Here is a 15647-nt window from a genome sequence, read left to right on the forward strand (position 1 = left end):
TAACATCAGTTCTGCCAGGGATCTGCCTAAGACAAGAGCTAAAGTCGTTGCTGGCTCCCCATGCTTTGGTCCCTGAGTATAAAAATGAGGAGACTTATTTGCCTCCTGAAGGGATTCTGTGATTTCATTTCCTAACATAAGATTAAAGTTACATATGAGTAAAGCAATTCAAGATAATGGTAGCAGTGGTATTAAATAATGTGCTTTCTCTACTTCTCGTAGCTCAGAAGATGCAAAGGCCCCACAAAAGAAGGTAAGTGGCATGGATTTGGGTTCTCTAATTGTCTGTGCCCTATAGAAGTACAATTGTCCAGATATGTTGTACTGCAGTAAATAAAAGTGGTTTCTTTTTTGTAAACACAAAGTATGTTTTCCTTATTTTGTGCCTCTGATTGCTTCTCAGATATGTTTCCTCTGAGTTGCTAATGTGCATTGGTCATTCTCTCTTATGGCTCATGCTGTGCTTATTATTTTTACAGCACAAAGTCCTTTTGCAACAGTTCAACACGAGTGATGAGAGAGCCCAGAGGCGCCAGCCTATCCGTGGCTCTGATGAGGGTGAGAATTCTCTTCTAGTTCATGATTGTGTGGATTATTAGAGTCAGAATAAAATCTTCTCCCTGGGAATCATCACCTTGGACCCACAAAACAGCTTTCCTTAGCGGTGTCCTTTTGCATTGCACATGGAACCCTTCTGCATTCTGCTTATCTGTGTTCTTGAACTCCTATGCCTGCAGTGGAGGTGCTTGCCCACATTTTGCTGTTTCTGCCTCTCCTGGACTGCCACCTTTCCTTGAGGGCAATGAAGGTGATCTCAGGGCCTAATTGTCAAGGTTGCCCATCTCTGGAAAGAGCTGGTGGAAAGGAAGCTGGCACTTGGTGGATGTCAAGGAGATGCCAGGGCCATGTGCAGAGCAGGGCTCCTGCCCAGGGAGAACCTCTGGCCCCAAACAGCCTCCTCAGCAGCTGTCAGGGAGGTTGTTTTAGATTTATCCAAAGAGCCACAACCAAAAATAGTCATGATAATAATATAAAATTTTCACTGTAAGCCACAAACAAATCTTGTAATTTAGGAGTGCCTCTAAATCCAAGAATTACATTAGCTGGAATTGCTTCCAAGATTTCTGTATTCAAAGGTGAGCCTGTAGGTGCCATGTATGGGTCTGCTGAGCTAAATACTAGTGAAGCTATATGGTCCAGCCCCAAAGCACACAAAGGGAATGTATTTCCTGAAGCACATGAGCCGGAAAGTCAGTATATGCCCCAGGCAGAAGCTCTACTGTTTACAGAGGTTAATGTTGGCTCCCCACCGCCACACAGGGGAATGGTAATCTAGTAATCAGCCACAATAGAGCACTTCCTGTACTATGAAAAAGAAAGGCTCAGAGAGAAGGGCAGACCCAGAATGTCAGCTCAAAGATAATTCCCATTTTTCCCATGACTTACTTGGGTTTTTCACAGATATCTGCTGTGGTTTTTTTTAAACTGGATTTGGCAGCCATATTGCTCCTGTTCTCAGACCAGTGCTAAGGTAAGCAGTTTCAGAAGGGAGCAGACATAGGCATAGACCATGCAAATAAATACAGTAGTAAGAAAGGAAAGGTGACACCAATTTGAGGGGATGTCTAAACATTTTGCATCACTTAGGGTTTTCTTAAGAACTCCCAAGACCAATTGACCACATTGTTACTGTCTTTGTGTAGTTTTGTTTAAGGTCTATTGCATGGACCACACCTACACAACCATTCGGGTGCCGGTGGCCGCCTCGGTGAAGGAAGTCCTCAGCGCAGTCACCGACAAACTGGGTTCCGGGGAAGGACTGATCGTAGTCAAGATGAGTTCCGGAGGAGGTAACAGCCTTAACTAGTATTTGGGGCTTCTGCAAAATGGGACAACCTATCCAAACAGAAACATGCGAGGAGTTAGCATGGCTACTCCAGGCAGACCCAGAGGATGAATTGGTGCTGTGTGTGCCCCCACAAGTAATAGAAATAGTGCAGTTAGAGATGGGCTGGGTGAGTGTCCAACATCCCCTATCCTGTAGGTACCCACTCTACCTGCTCTAAAACAGAAAGAGGTGAAGCAACTTACCTGAGGCAGCTGCACTTGTAGACTCTGGTGTGAACATCAGCCTGGAGTTCTTTCAGTGCAAACCCTAAACAAAAAAGCTTATGGCAGGAGGCCTGAGAAACATGAACCCAAAGAGGGAATTTAGCTTAAGCTAAAGACCATAGTTTTCTGCAAGTCTGAAGTTGGAGGTGGTCAGAGGCTAGTTCTTTGCAGTTGAGGAAGGTCCCCTCCTTGCCCAGTAGAGAGGGCAGGAGCCCCGCTCATCAAACAGAGTGAAGAATCTTTCTCCTCCACCCCTGGATCACAGTTCCTTTCATTGTCCTTGATGACTGTATGCTTTCCTGAAATGTCATTTATTCATCCGTCATATATTTACGGGCCACTTAGTGTGGCTGTGACAGGAGAGGATGAGTTAGACACAGACCATGTTCTCAAGTTGCTCCCAGGCCAGGGAGGAGGTGGACAGTAAATAAATAATTACAATCTGTGCTGGCAAGAGTGGTGGGAATGGTCAGCCACATTGCAGCAAGAGACTGGAGGAAGGAGTGGTCAGGTTAATTTCTTGGGTGATGATTTGATAGCATTGAGATGGGAGTGGAGGTCCTTCAGGAACCGATGAGCCATTTCTGCTGTGTTTTAAGGCAAATGATTCCATTGATGTAGAATTTTAAAATGCATGTTGGATTCCCAAGATCTCCTCTTCCATTTCTGTCCTGAGTGAACAGAACCCAGGATGTCTGCCCTCACTGATCCCTCTGTCACATTCTTCCCATAGATCTCCCAGGTCCCTGACTTCCTTTGGGTCTTTACCCAAATGTCAGTGTCTCACTGAGGCCTCCCTCCTTTCTTTGCTTGATTCCCTTCCTGCAATTTTAACCTCTCCCCTTCCACGTTCTTCCTAGCCTGCTTCCCTGCTGTGTTTTTTCCTCATCACTGCTCACTCTCTAATATATCGTGTTCGTTGTCTGCATCCCCAACTCTGATGTAGGACTGGGACCTTTTTTCCTTATTGTTCCCTTCTGTCTCCCCAGTGCTTGGAGTGGCATCTGGCATGTAGTAAATGCTAAACAAATATGTATTGAATGAATTAATTTTTAAAATGTAGAAGACTTTAGTTAACTGCTATTACTTTGCAAATTAGGGAATAAATGAAAAAACAATAATAGATTTTGTATCTAAAATCATGTGGGATCTCAGAAACCCCCTAAGTTTTCTAAAAGTGATCTTTCCTTCCCCAAAGAGCTGGGGTTATCAGCATGTAGAAACATAACTTATTATATATGTATAAATAGCATGTGCAGTTTTTGTATACAATACAGTTGCATCACAGAACTGGGTGAATTGACCCTCAGGTATTTCCATTCCTGTTTTGTGGTCTTTCTGATGGCATCCTGAGTGTCGTGTGTCTGCATGAAAGCTATGTCTTTTTTATGCTGTGGGTCCCTTCAGTACTATATTTTATGCAGTCGCTCTGCGTGTTCCGGTAATTCACCGAGCTGGCAATTTGTTGGTGTGATTAGGGCAGTGCAGCAAATCTCAGATGTATTTAATAGGCAATCTCATGCTTTTTATGTTCACAGAAAAGGTGGTGCTCAAACCTAATGATGTTTCGGTATTTACGACGCTCACCATTAATGGACGCCTGTTTGCTTGCCTGCGAGAGCAATTCGATTCCTTGGTAGGTGTGGAGGGCCTCCTCAGAGCAGCATCTGCAATCAGAAAAACTTGTCTGGAGCTTAATTTTGCAGCCATATTGAACCTAGTTGCTAAAAAGTCTTGAATGCTACTTGGCTTTTTCTTTTTCTGTGGCCTATTAGGTAAGACTCAGGTGCTCGTTTGAGATGCTCTGAGCTTTAGATTTCTTTTTGTGGAAATTAACCACATAGCACCACTACTGGTAGTAATTCAGCTTTCAGAACTCTTTGTTGTAATTCACCTCATTGAAATGGCCCCAGTTTAAATATTAATACTAAAAATCTGAATACTTAGACCAGCATGGAAATAACTCTTCTTTTCTAAAAACAACTTATTGCTGCTTATCAGAAATGCATTACAGCAAAGCCACTATCCTGTCTAAAAGAAATGCTTTTCCCCAAAAGGGCTCTCTCTGCCTTGTGTAGGAAATGTCAGAAGCCAGACCCTTCCCTAAGTCTCCAAAACACTTTTTTGCAGCCACACAGAGCTTTCTATAAGTAAAGGACTAATTGGCCCATGCTAATAATTGAGTAGCCTGCTCTTTATTATGCAGGTAGCACCATCCATTTCTATTTATCGTATAAAAATTAGGCATGGAGGTGAGTAGCAGTAGCAATTACAGTATCTTAGGAAACCTATGGGGCAAATTCAGAAGGTATAGAAACTAGTTTTCTCAGTCTTTGGACACACAGGGCTTCTCTCATAAGAAAAGTACAACACGAAAGCCCGAGGTAAACTGCATCGAATTTTGGCAAGAGCGTTCAACTACATAAGTGATGCATGAATAGGTTTCAAGTTTAATCCAATTGGCCCTTATAGGTAAATCAAAATTCTCCTCCTTGGACTTTTTAGAGCTTGTTTTAGCGTCATCATAATCTAAGAACCAAGAACCATAATATCATCATAATCCTGATTTTCTGTTTTGAGGAGAGCCATTTTGTGCACACTAGTGCAGTGAAGGAGATTTTTGCAATATCTTCAATTTATTTGGAGAGCGTTAGTTCTCTTACTAATCCCTCATCCGTCAGCCCACAAGCACCATCCCCTTTCCTCAGCCACCAGTGCTAAGAGGTCTGAATCTGCTCACAGTCTTTTCCATATATTTTTTAATCAAAGACATCCATTGCTTTCTAACTAAATATTTCCCAGTTTAAAAGGATTGGAAAAAATTGTCATGGATGAGTCGTGCTGCCCTCTCCTGGAAAAGAAAGCTGTAAAAAGTCAGTGTAGCTGTAGCCCTATTGAAAGTACTGCATGACATTTTTACCTCTTGGGTGCTTGGCCTCTTTTGCCAGCTGGTTCTTGGCTGCAGCGTGAACCGAATGTGGCTTATAGATTGAGAGAGTGGACCACCTCCAGCCCCCTGTCAGGCAGATATTAACTTTCCGAGCCTCCTTTTATTTGCACACAATCCTGCAGCCTTCCAGGTTCTCAGTCCTTCTTATCTTCCATTTTAAGGCCTGAATAGTTTAAAGGAACTTCTTTGCAACAAGTACCCCAGACAGGAGCTTGTTTTAGCTTCTTCCCTGTCAGCACCCTGCCACTCACTGTTGTTTGAGGACAGTCCTTCTAGGAAGAGTCGTGCAGAGGATGTCTTCAGTACAGAATGTTGGCCAAACCCTTTGATCTATCAGCACATACTTATGAAGTATCTGCTTTGTGCTTGGTTCCATGCTAGCTTCCATGTGACTCTAGAACATGTGCCCGGAGCCTCTGTCCTTACGACAATTACGGTCAAGTTAGGGAGATGACACTAACACAAGCAGCCCAGAATAGAACAAGTTTTAGTGTTAAATCGTGCTGTCTATAATTAGTAGAGTGCCAGCAATTTATCCTAGTGGTTAAGAGCTCAGATTCTAGAGCTTTACTCTCTTTGATATTTTGTTTAAGTATAAATGTTAGTACAGAGCAAATTACCATAAAATCCCATTGTACTGTACTTTTGGTTCTACTTTTATCCATTCACTGGTTCCTCAGACTTTTATTTAATGTCTACTACCTCATTCTAGGCATTGTGAATGGTTCTGGCTCTGGAATGGTCTCCAAAACCATCACGGTCCTTGTATCTCAAGGGATTCACAGTGTGAGAATCCAGTGTGACAAGTGCCATCGCAGAGCTAGGTACAGAGGGTGTGGGAGCACAGGAAAGAGGGATGCTGGGATGCAGCGTCCACTAGCTGTCTCTTCATCACTGACAACAGCACATCCTTTTTTGTCTTAATTTCCTCATCCAGAACAGAACTGAGGTTACAAGAGGTAGGAGCGGGAGAGGGGGAGGGGAAGGGGAAGGAAGGAACTGGTAAAGGGCTGTGAAAAATGATTACATTGTATTAAGTTGAATATACTAATTACCCTGATTTGAGCATCACATGTTGCACACAGGTATTGATATTCAATGCTGTACCCCACAGATATGTACAATGAACTATATTTCAATTTTTAAAAAAGTCCTCCTCTAGAAAATGGAACAATCCTATTCTCCCAATCACCGACATCCAGCCTTAACAAACCAATTATCTCTTAAGGTATTTTGATGGGGAGATCCATTGGAATTGTGTGTTTGTTCATAGGCAGTTTTCATACCTGTCTGCATTGCAGACCCTACATAAGCTCTGCTGTGCCTCATCTGTAGGAAGTATCCACAGGGATATCTATGAGAAAATGACCCCAGGAGCTCTTTCTCTGAGGCCCAGGGTCAGCATGTAACTTCCCCCCTTCAGAGAGAGAAGCACCCTTTGCTGCTTAGACTGCCTGTTTGTTGGGTGCATGGAGGATGAGGAGGGGTCAGCCTGCCCTTTGCCAAGGAGGAGGGAGGTGTGGCGAGCCCTGTCCACTCACGTATAAGTGGAGATTCAACAGAGCTTTCTGTTCTTCTCTCGAAAGGGGCACAGGAGTGATAGACCAGCATCCATGGCTAGAAGAACTTTGCATATGCTTTAGTATTGGAATCTTCCCTGTAGTTTTTGGGTTAATTTATCATTTTTATGAAGGGCCATAAGGCCTCAAGGAAGAGAGATAGGGAACAAGGTAAACTGAGTCTTTCCAATCTTGAGGAGAAAGGGAGCCCAAGGAATACAGCAAGAGGGGCAGCTCCACAGAGGAGCAGAGGGACTGTGTTCCCAGTAGCAGCTGCAAGAGGGGGGCGGGGCATGGAGAGCCAGTTTGACCTTGAGGGCTGGTCCTGAGCCCTAGAATTTGAAAGCTTCCCCCACTTTTCTACCTAAGACCTACCCTGGTTGAAACCATTCTCCTCGTTTGCTTCCATAAGTTACTCGCCCATCAGCTTCAGGTTGATTCCCTAAGTTTTAAAACTTTGGAATCATTATTTTGCTTCCCTATTCTCTGTTTCCTGCATAAAGTAAATCAGGAACAACACTATTCAGCTCTCACATCTGGGTGTTGTACTGATCACACTTTCCTGGACATTTGCATTGCTACAGCTCTTCTAGAAAGTGCACTAATTTAGGGGAGTGCCAGGCACTATATTTACATGCTTCACTTAAATTATTCCTTGTCCTCTGAACAAGCCTAGGGATAGGTATTATGACCCCAACCTACCAGAGCTAGAAACAGACATTCAAGAGATAGGGAGTCAATCCAACTCTCCTTACTTAAAATGGGGTTTATACTCAGTCTGTTGCTCTCTAAAGCTGGCACTAACCTGGTCTATTATCTGGTCTATTACAAAACCCAAACTCCTACTCCAGTACTCAAAGACTTTCTAGACCCTGTTGAAGCTGTCCATCTGGTCCCCTTGTGCTCTCTGTCCCTGACAAGCAAGACAGCTTCCCACCTTCATGCCTTCCTTGCCATCATTCAACCTAAACGACCATCCTGGATGCTCAGGGAAAACCCAACCAAGTCTGTCAGCTTCATCTTTTAAAGCCCAACTCCTTTTCTACAGGGATCTCTTTAGTCCACACATTCATTTCACATACCCAGTAAGTTTCAAAAATCCCATTGATGTTGCCCCATCTGTCTGTCTCTGTATCTGGGAGTCACGTGTGTGGACACTTCTGTCTCTTTATGTAAGCAAGTGAAGACCATGAGCTGACTGTTGCTGTGTAGTGCTGTACTTGCTGGTCAGGGCTGACTCTTAGGCTGTAAACTTGGTTGGTCCCTTCTTAGACTGTAAACTTTCAAATGCAGGAACCACCTACATCTTGAACGTATAATGTCTTTAGTGCCCAGAATGCAGTGGGCATTTATAGAATGCAGTAGTTATGGTGATGATGATGGAACTTGTATAAAATTAGTACTTCTGACTTGAATATTGAATATCAAAATGTGGCTAACATCATATTGCGGAAATATCCTTTTCACTTTTTGACTTTTGTAACTTTGTAATGTATATATTGCCGATTTTATTTATAGATGTTAGTGTATTATACATACGTTTTCTACATATGCATATCATTCATCTTACTAAGTAAAAACACTTTAGATCATTTGTCATAAAATAAAAATGAGATAAGTAAGGCAGGTGGAAACTTTGGATGAAGGGTCTTCCAGTAAGTTGCAAAGTTTGGTCTTCTAATGTCCAAATACTGTGACCATGTGAACATCATTCTCAGCTCAACATCTCCCAGAGAGTAGAGGAATCACACTTCATACATAATCTCCATTCACAGAGTGCTCTCTCACCTAGTCACCCAGGTCGTGTGTTGTAGGAGATGGAATGCAGTAACTTCGCCATCGTCAACAGCAGTAGTAGGTAGCACTGTGGACAAACACCCAAAACTGCCATGCCTGTACCTACTTTGGAACAGCATCAGCAGGAAATAGGAGAAAAAAGTCTCCAAGAACTTCTTCCATCTTTACCAAGGAAATGGAAGAGTTTCCAGGGATCTCTCACACCCGAGCAGAAGAGAACCTCCACAAGTCACTCCTCACTAAATCTGACATGCCATAGTCCACATTCTCCAGTCAGTAGAATTGATTATAATGATAACTGTAAAGGTGACGCTGAAGAAAGTGAGCATTAAGAGGAAAGACAACTTTCTCCTCTGAGTAAAGTTTCAAGATATTGCTGAATGCATCTCCAGAATCCTTTCCCCTCAGGAACTCCTGAAAGCATTCAGCAGTAAGTCTCATCTGTTGCGATTCTGATATATTTTTGCATTATTATTCATAGACTCCCTTACCAGAACAGGAAGGCCCAACTGTTGGAACAGTGGGAACTTTTGAACTGATGAGCTCCAAAGATTTAGCATACCAGATGACAATTTATGACTGGGAACTCTTCAACTGTGTGCATGAGGTAAGGTGCCCAATCGGGTGCAATTAGTAGGTACCATAGCAATTCAGGATGGAGCTGGCTGGCACTGCTCAAGTGGAAGTCTTAATATGTGCTGCAGTATGGAAATCATATGATAAGTTTTTTGCATATTGAGTTTATAATAAAGTCTGTTATAAATCCTTTGAGTATTAAAGAAAAATCTTTAAGATTTTTATCATGTCAGGATAAAAAGGCATATGTGGCTTGTCTTCCTGAGTTTATTGAGCCAATAACATCTAGCTTATATATTTATATATGTATTTAACAAGCCTCATGGAAGCCCTTCAAATCTGTAGGACCAGTTGCATCCCAGTCAGTGACTCAATTCACATGTGCCAATCCATAAAACACTGTCTTGACAAGTAGAAAAACGTAGCTGGTGTTTTGATTTAAAAACAAACAAATAAGTGAAATTGGTTTCCTTTCTTTTCTAGCTGGAGTTAATCTATCACACATTTGGAAGGCATAATTTTAAAAAGACCACAGCAAACTTGGATTTGTTCCTGAGAAGATTTAATGAAATTCAGTTTTGGGTTGTCACTGAGATTTGCCTTTGTTCCCAGCTCAGCAAGCGTGTTCAGCTTTTAAAAAAATTTATTAAGATAGCAGCCCAGTAAGTATCTTTAGCTTGGAAAGAGAAAAAGCTTTTTGAGCTGTGTTTTCACTTTGTTTCTTTAGACTACATCTTAAAAAGAAAGGCAGGATATGAGAACTACTTATGCACAAGGACCAACCACAGGGGCTCAAGAATAACTGAACTCTTGTAAAAGATGAATTTCTTCTAGCTTTTGTAGTATTTGACATCAATATATAAATTAACACCTTAGAAAACTGATGCTAGAGTCAAAATTTGACCTCTTTGTGCTCAAAACTACTCAGACTTTGGCCTCCTTCAATTTAAAGAATGCTTTAGCAAACAAAGTTTCATTGTAGAAAGTTCTGTTCAGAAGGCTCTTCAAGTCAAATTCCATCATGTCACATTCTCGACAGTAGAGGGCAGTGGAACATGCATATACGACAGCCCATCTGCCTCAGCCAGAGTAAAATCAGTAAAATGTGTAAAGGCAACCTGGTACGTGAAAATCATCTCCATAAACATCAGAAAAAGCAAGCATCTTATAAATATTCTATTTAGCAGCACTTCGTGGGAAACAATTTATTTACTGCAGAGGCCAGTTAGATTTCTCCCTGACATGAATTTAATCTTCTCCTGCTATTTAGATATGCCTGACAACCTCCTGTTTACTTCCATGTTTTTGGTATCACCACAGTGCTAAAAATAAAATGCTAAATGTGGCCTGTGGCTGTGAGACTCCTTTCCTTTCTAAATGCAGGGAGCTCTAGCAAGGAAGGTTAGGAGTACAAGTGACCCCAGCTAGGCAATTTTCTTGAGCCAAACACTTTAGATCCCATACAGAATCTGATTTCCAGGGCTGAACAAAGAGGTAATGGCTGCTTGACATTTTATAGATATCAGCTTGCCAAATCCCTTGAATTATTTTGCCAAAAATTTGAGGGTTCAACAGAATACCAAATCCCTTGGATTCAAATGCTGATATCTCTTAATTTGGAAAAGCTGGCTATTTGAAGAAATATTTGGTAAAATGTTGCTTATGTATTTCTGGTTCAGCCACTTTCCCTAGGAGCCTGAACAGCCTTATTGCAAGGGACAAATGACTTCACATATTTGGAATTAGTTGATTATGGAAACTATGACAATATGTGCTTTCCCATTATAAGGAGCACATTCTCTCTTCACCTTAGCCTGGTAGTACCAAATATAACAAGGATAAGAGAGAGGCAATCTGCACGCAAATGTGAGAGATCAGAAAACCATTTTGGGCTTAATACTGTTATTTTACAGAGGCAACATAAGAGAGCCTTTTGAAAAACCCAGGAATTTTTAAAAAATTTTTTGTCTTATCCCTTTCTTCCTGATTATGTGAATGAGTAGGTGCACTTGACCTTCAGTATAGATTAATTTATATTATTTAACCATTATGAAGCCCTGTGCTGAGCTTGCTGTCCTGTAGTGGAGCTGTTTACACAGCCCAGCTGGAGAGGATTGTAGACTTCCATAAATCCAAGATCCACAAGAATAAGATCAAAACCTAGTGGCAGTAACATCTGTTTTACTTGTTTTTGGAGAACTTCAACATATTCTGTTTAAGCTCCTTGCCCTGCCAAGAACTTTGTGAAGTTTGGGAGGCCGGGGGGGGGGGGGGGCAGATATTATTATCCTTTTGTTTACATATGGGGAGACTGAAGCATAGAGAAATTTCAGATTTACGTAGGATGATAAAATTAGTTGGTAACAGAGCAGTAACCAGAAAGGCAGGGCTGCAGTCCTGCATTTATTCTTTCAAGATTATGTACACAAAACAAAGGCAAATACATGTACATGATACTCACTGCCTTCAGCACTGGGTATCTCCTAAATACCTTTCAGCCCCTGACCTAGGAGCCACTGGCCCAACAAAGTAAAGGGCTTGCTTATGTTCTCTCCCCAGTGGGACCAGATACACTATGGCTTCCCTGAAATATTTTCTCCCATTTCCACACAGACAATTTAAGAATTAGTCATTGCTACCTTTGCAAGGAGAACATGGTAGCAAATACAACAATTTAATTAAGCCTTTTACAAAAATGTTAACCCAAACAGGATTTAATTATAATGTAGTCAACTTAAATAACGGTATTGATTTGGGGTAAAAGATTTATGCTTATCGCAAAATGAATTCTTTCCCTCTATAGAGACTTGGTAGGAAGAACTTGAGGGTTCCTTGTTTTTTTATTTAAAGTTAAAGGCTAAACATTGCCATTCTAATAAGAATTTTCGGTCTTGTTCCACGTATTTCTTTCTCACATATACATTCACAAAAGCTAATAGTGGTGCAAGTACACATTCAAAATGATCAGCTTCACTGATATCAGTAAAACACAGAAAGTAAGGGGTTTGGGCGTCAATTATTTAGGTTATTTCTTAGCTTCAAAACTCCTTGAGATTAAGTGTCCAGCCCATGGGTATCATGCCTTGTGAGTTGGTATTTTCCAACAGATAAGAAGAGTTTGGATGGCAGGTAGAAGGTATCGTGACTGCACAGTGTGACTTAGTTTCCTCCCAAGCTCCAAGGGAGGGTGTCCCCTTCAGGCTAAAGGTCTGGAAGTCTCCAAGGTCATTTCGCTTTTGCTCTTCCCTTCCCATGAGATATTTCCCTCCAGGTCTGACAAGGCTCTTGGCAAGTTTGGGATTGTAATAATCTTCAGGTAGGTATCTTTAAATTCCTCTCTAAACCCAAACCTCAGTGGTCAAACCCATCAACTTTCTGAAATTACAGTGAGAAATCAAACAGTAGAACATGTTTACCCAAGCAGAACTTGCACAGTGCATTAAATCTATCAGTACCTCTTCTGATAAAGGAGTCCTGACGAATATTAATGACTATCAGAAAATAGAACTCTAATTTTTTTTTTTTATCTCACTCAAAAGTGGCATTTTACTCAAACACATGGCTCTTGTGTTTCAGCTGTAAGGAGTACAAAAATCTGAATTCCTTTTTTGCCATCGTCATGGGACTAAGTAACGTCGCTGTGAGCCGTTTGGCACTAACGTGGGAGGTAAGCTGCAGCTGAGATCCAGCTGTGACTTTTGCCTTAAGAATAAAAACACAGGCTCACCAGTGAGCTTTTTTATAGAAATATCACTCACACTGGTGTAACAATGGAAAAGGTGGGACACTTAGAGGGAGGTGACCTGTCTCCTTTTTCCAGTTGTCTCAGAGTAAGAATTTAAAAAGATATTGTCCTTTTGTCGTGTGTTTGGTGGGGAGGAGCAGCGGGGAATGTGAATGCAGGGATTTGAGATTCTCAATCTACACAATGTAAATAGTAAGTTCAGTTCCTAGATAGAACATGAAGGAAGAGCATTGCTTGGATGACTTCAAAAGTTTTGCTCATAGATTCTGTTGTTCTCTGAAATGTCTGCTTATTGCTTTTGCAGTAAGTCTTATCTCTGATTGAGAGAGGATAAAAGATCCATCTTTATCCAAGTAGTCATTTTGCTCCTGGGAGAAATAGCCAGGAGCCCAACTGTCTGGAGCAGCTGAGTACTGTGTCTCTTAACTACCTGGCAGACTTCTGTGTGTAGAGAAACAACAGTTAGCTAGTATTCAGTTTGGGGCAAAAGTTACGCAGGTGTGTTGTGAATTTCTGTAGCACATATAATGAGTAGTTTGCTGATAGCTGGTTATTCAAGCTAGAAAACATGGTTGTTTATCATTAGCTTAGTACTCAAAATGTGCTTGTCCTCTTATGTGTGCCATATAGTTGAAGAAATACTAATCTCTAATAGAACATACACACAAAAATAGACACTTACTAAAAATAAAAAAGTATGTGTAAGTGGGACACAAAAAGAGGGCAAGGAGTATGTAATAGAGATTCAATCCACCATGATGTTTAAAGGCAGCTGTTTGCATCTCTGAATATTTTCCTTGAAATTATTTTCTTCCCCATTTCCCTTTTGAGACTATTTTCTTTCTTTGTCCCTCCTAAATGTTTCCATTGTTTATAGGGCAGGTCTTCACAAGTCCTTCTGTCTTGGGTTTCTCTTAAAATTCCAGGCAGATGCAGCACATGGCAGCTCATCCCCTGAATATAGGAATGAGGGAATTGGTGAGGCCTTTGTGCCACGCAGCTGTATCATCTTCCAGCTAGCAAAGGACAGGGTCAGTGCTGCCAATCCATCTAAGCGATGACACCATAGAGCAGCTCCCCTGCCTTGGAATGTCTGGAGACTTAGAGTTCCCACTCCAACAGTCTGCCTTCCTCAACCTGCTTCAAGCTTCTCATCCCCCCAAGTAGTCCAAGTGAATTGGTTGGGAAAATCAGAAAAGGCATAAAGCCTTCTCATAGGGATCCGAGGAGGCCAAGTGTAGGTACCACATAATAGCAGCCAGACATTAAGGTCATGTGGGAAACACTATCTGAGTCCCCTTTCCTGGTCTAAAGAGAAAAATGGGAAGCTGCTTGGGAGGTGCAGTCAGCCAAAAGAGGTAGCCAGTTGGCCAGTTCTTCGTGTTCACTGGTGACAGAGGTATTATGAGTCTTATGAGCTTCTGTTTTCATCACTGTATGTTGCTGAGAAGAGAAGATTAAACTTTCATCACTTATAAGCCTTTATTTTTTAAGGTTCAATGTAATTACATAATTCTGTAGGAAGAGCTTTCATACATAAGCCTCTTTGATTTTGCTTTACTGACCTGTATTTCCCGAGAATCTCACAACGGCTTCCCATACCACTCCAGTGAGTACCGTGGTGGCCACATGAGTGGAGTGAGAAATGGTGCCTGACCTCAAGGAACTACAGAGCATGTGTGCAACAGTCAATGAACAAAATAGAAAATAAAGCTGAACCACATGGTAAACAGAAGGGTTCAAAATAGAGGGGAAAAACCAATCTGAGGTGAAGCAAATGAGAGTGATAATCTCTAGCAGTCTCTCAGCCTCGTCACTGTTGACACTTGGGGCAGGACAGTTCTTCACGGTGGAGGGCTGTCCTGTGCATCGTAGGATGCTTAGCAGCATCCCAGGCCTCCACCCACCATATATTATTAACACTTCTTAAGACACCTCAGCCCAGTTGTGACAACAAAAAATTGTCTGCAGACACTACCAAATAAATGTCCCTGGGTTGGCAGAATGGCCCTTGTTGAGAACACTGCATGGGGTGTAGGTAGAGAACAGTACTCAGAAACACACATTTTTTATTACCATATACTCTACTACCTTTGACCTAAAATCCAGCTGAGGAAAGAAAGAGACCTAGAATGACAGAGGTCTAAACAAAAGTATAATTCACTCTTAATAGGAAAAATGGACTATATTCACAGAAAGTTACTGCCTAACAGGGTGATTTGGACACTCCATGTGGGATGAGATCTTTGCATCCCTTGGTGCCCATACCAGCTTCCAGCCCTTTGAATATTCATCAAGTTTACCAGAAATCTAACTTGAAAACAGGCACTAGGAAAATGTTTGGAGGATATGTAGAAAACTAGTTGCTAGAAACAAAGTAAGATTTTTTACAAATATTTAATGGGCCTATGGCAAATTGATTCATATGAAAGAGAAAAAGGCCGGAGGAGCTCTTCTGTGGATTGCAGAGCCCTCGTTGGTGAATCAGCCACTGAAGTTCGACTTACCGTGCAGAGATGAACAGAGCTGGGAATCCGGGAGGCCCAGGACTTGGTCAGTGCTTGCATGGTCCCAGCATGGGAAACATCACATGGCTCTATCTTGGTTTGACCCTGTCTAAAGAAAAGTTCAGCTTTACTAAAAACTCAGAACCTAAGAAGCGAAGAGGGAACCAGTAATTAGAAAGATGCTTCCATTTTGACCCACTGTTGCAGACATGCGAGTACAGTAAGTGGTGCTGAGTTATGTGCCAGATGCAAACAGGGGACATGGATAGATTGATGGAGCTATCGAACAGTGTACTATAGCCAGGCAGAGGAATTATGTGGGAGGAACACACACATGCAGAGCGTGGAGCATATAGGGAGGGAGCGGACAAGGCGGCAGGCAATGGGGATCCCAGAGCCCC

At 41.9% G+C, this 15647-nt stretch overlaps 1 protein-coding gene across 2 annotated transcripts in view; it reads left to right on the top strand.

The window, feature by feature from the left end:
• RAPGEF4 (Rap guanine nucleotide exchange factor 4) overlaps positions 1 to 15647 on the top strand; it is a 285199-nt gene that overhangs the window by 254008 nt on the left and 15544 nt on the right. Inside the window, exons 20-26 of one of the 2 annotated variants that reach the window (XM_063077705.1) lie at positions 223 to 253; positions 480 to 558; positions 1704 to 1850; positions 3651 to 3748; positions 8900 to 9025; positions 9478 to 9656; positions 12571 to 12661. In XM_063077705.1, coding sequence (XP_062933775.1) covers positions 223 to 253; positions 480 to 558; positions 1704 to 1850; positions 3651 to 3748; positions 8900 to 9025; positions 9478 to 9656; positions 12571 to 12661 — 751 coding nt within the window. Of the gene's footprint in view, positions 1 to 222; positions 254 to 479; positions 559 to 1703; positions 1851 to 3650; positions 3749 to 5774; positions 5821 to 8899; positions 9026 to 9477; positions 9657 to 12570; positions 12662 to 15647 lie in introns of those variants that run through there. The other variant, XM_063077715.1, reaches the window with a different exon arrangement.

Source organism: Cynocephalus volans, chromosome 1 (genome assembly GCF_027409185.1).
Source record: "Cynocephalus volans isolate mCynVol1 chromosome 1, mCynVol1.pri, whole genome shotgun sequence".
Classification (NCBI taxonomy): Eukaryota; Metazoa; Chordata; class Mammalia; order Dermoptera; family Cynocephalidae; genus Cynocephalus; species Cynocephalus volans.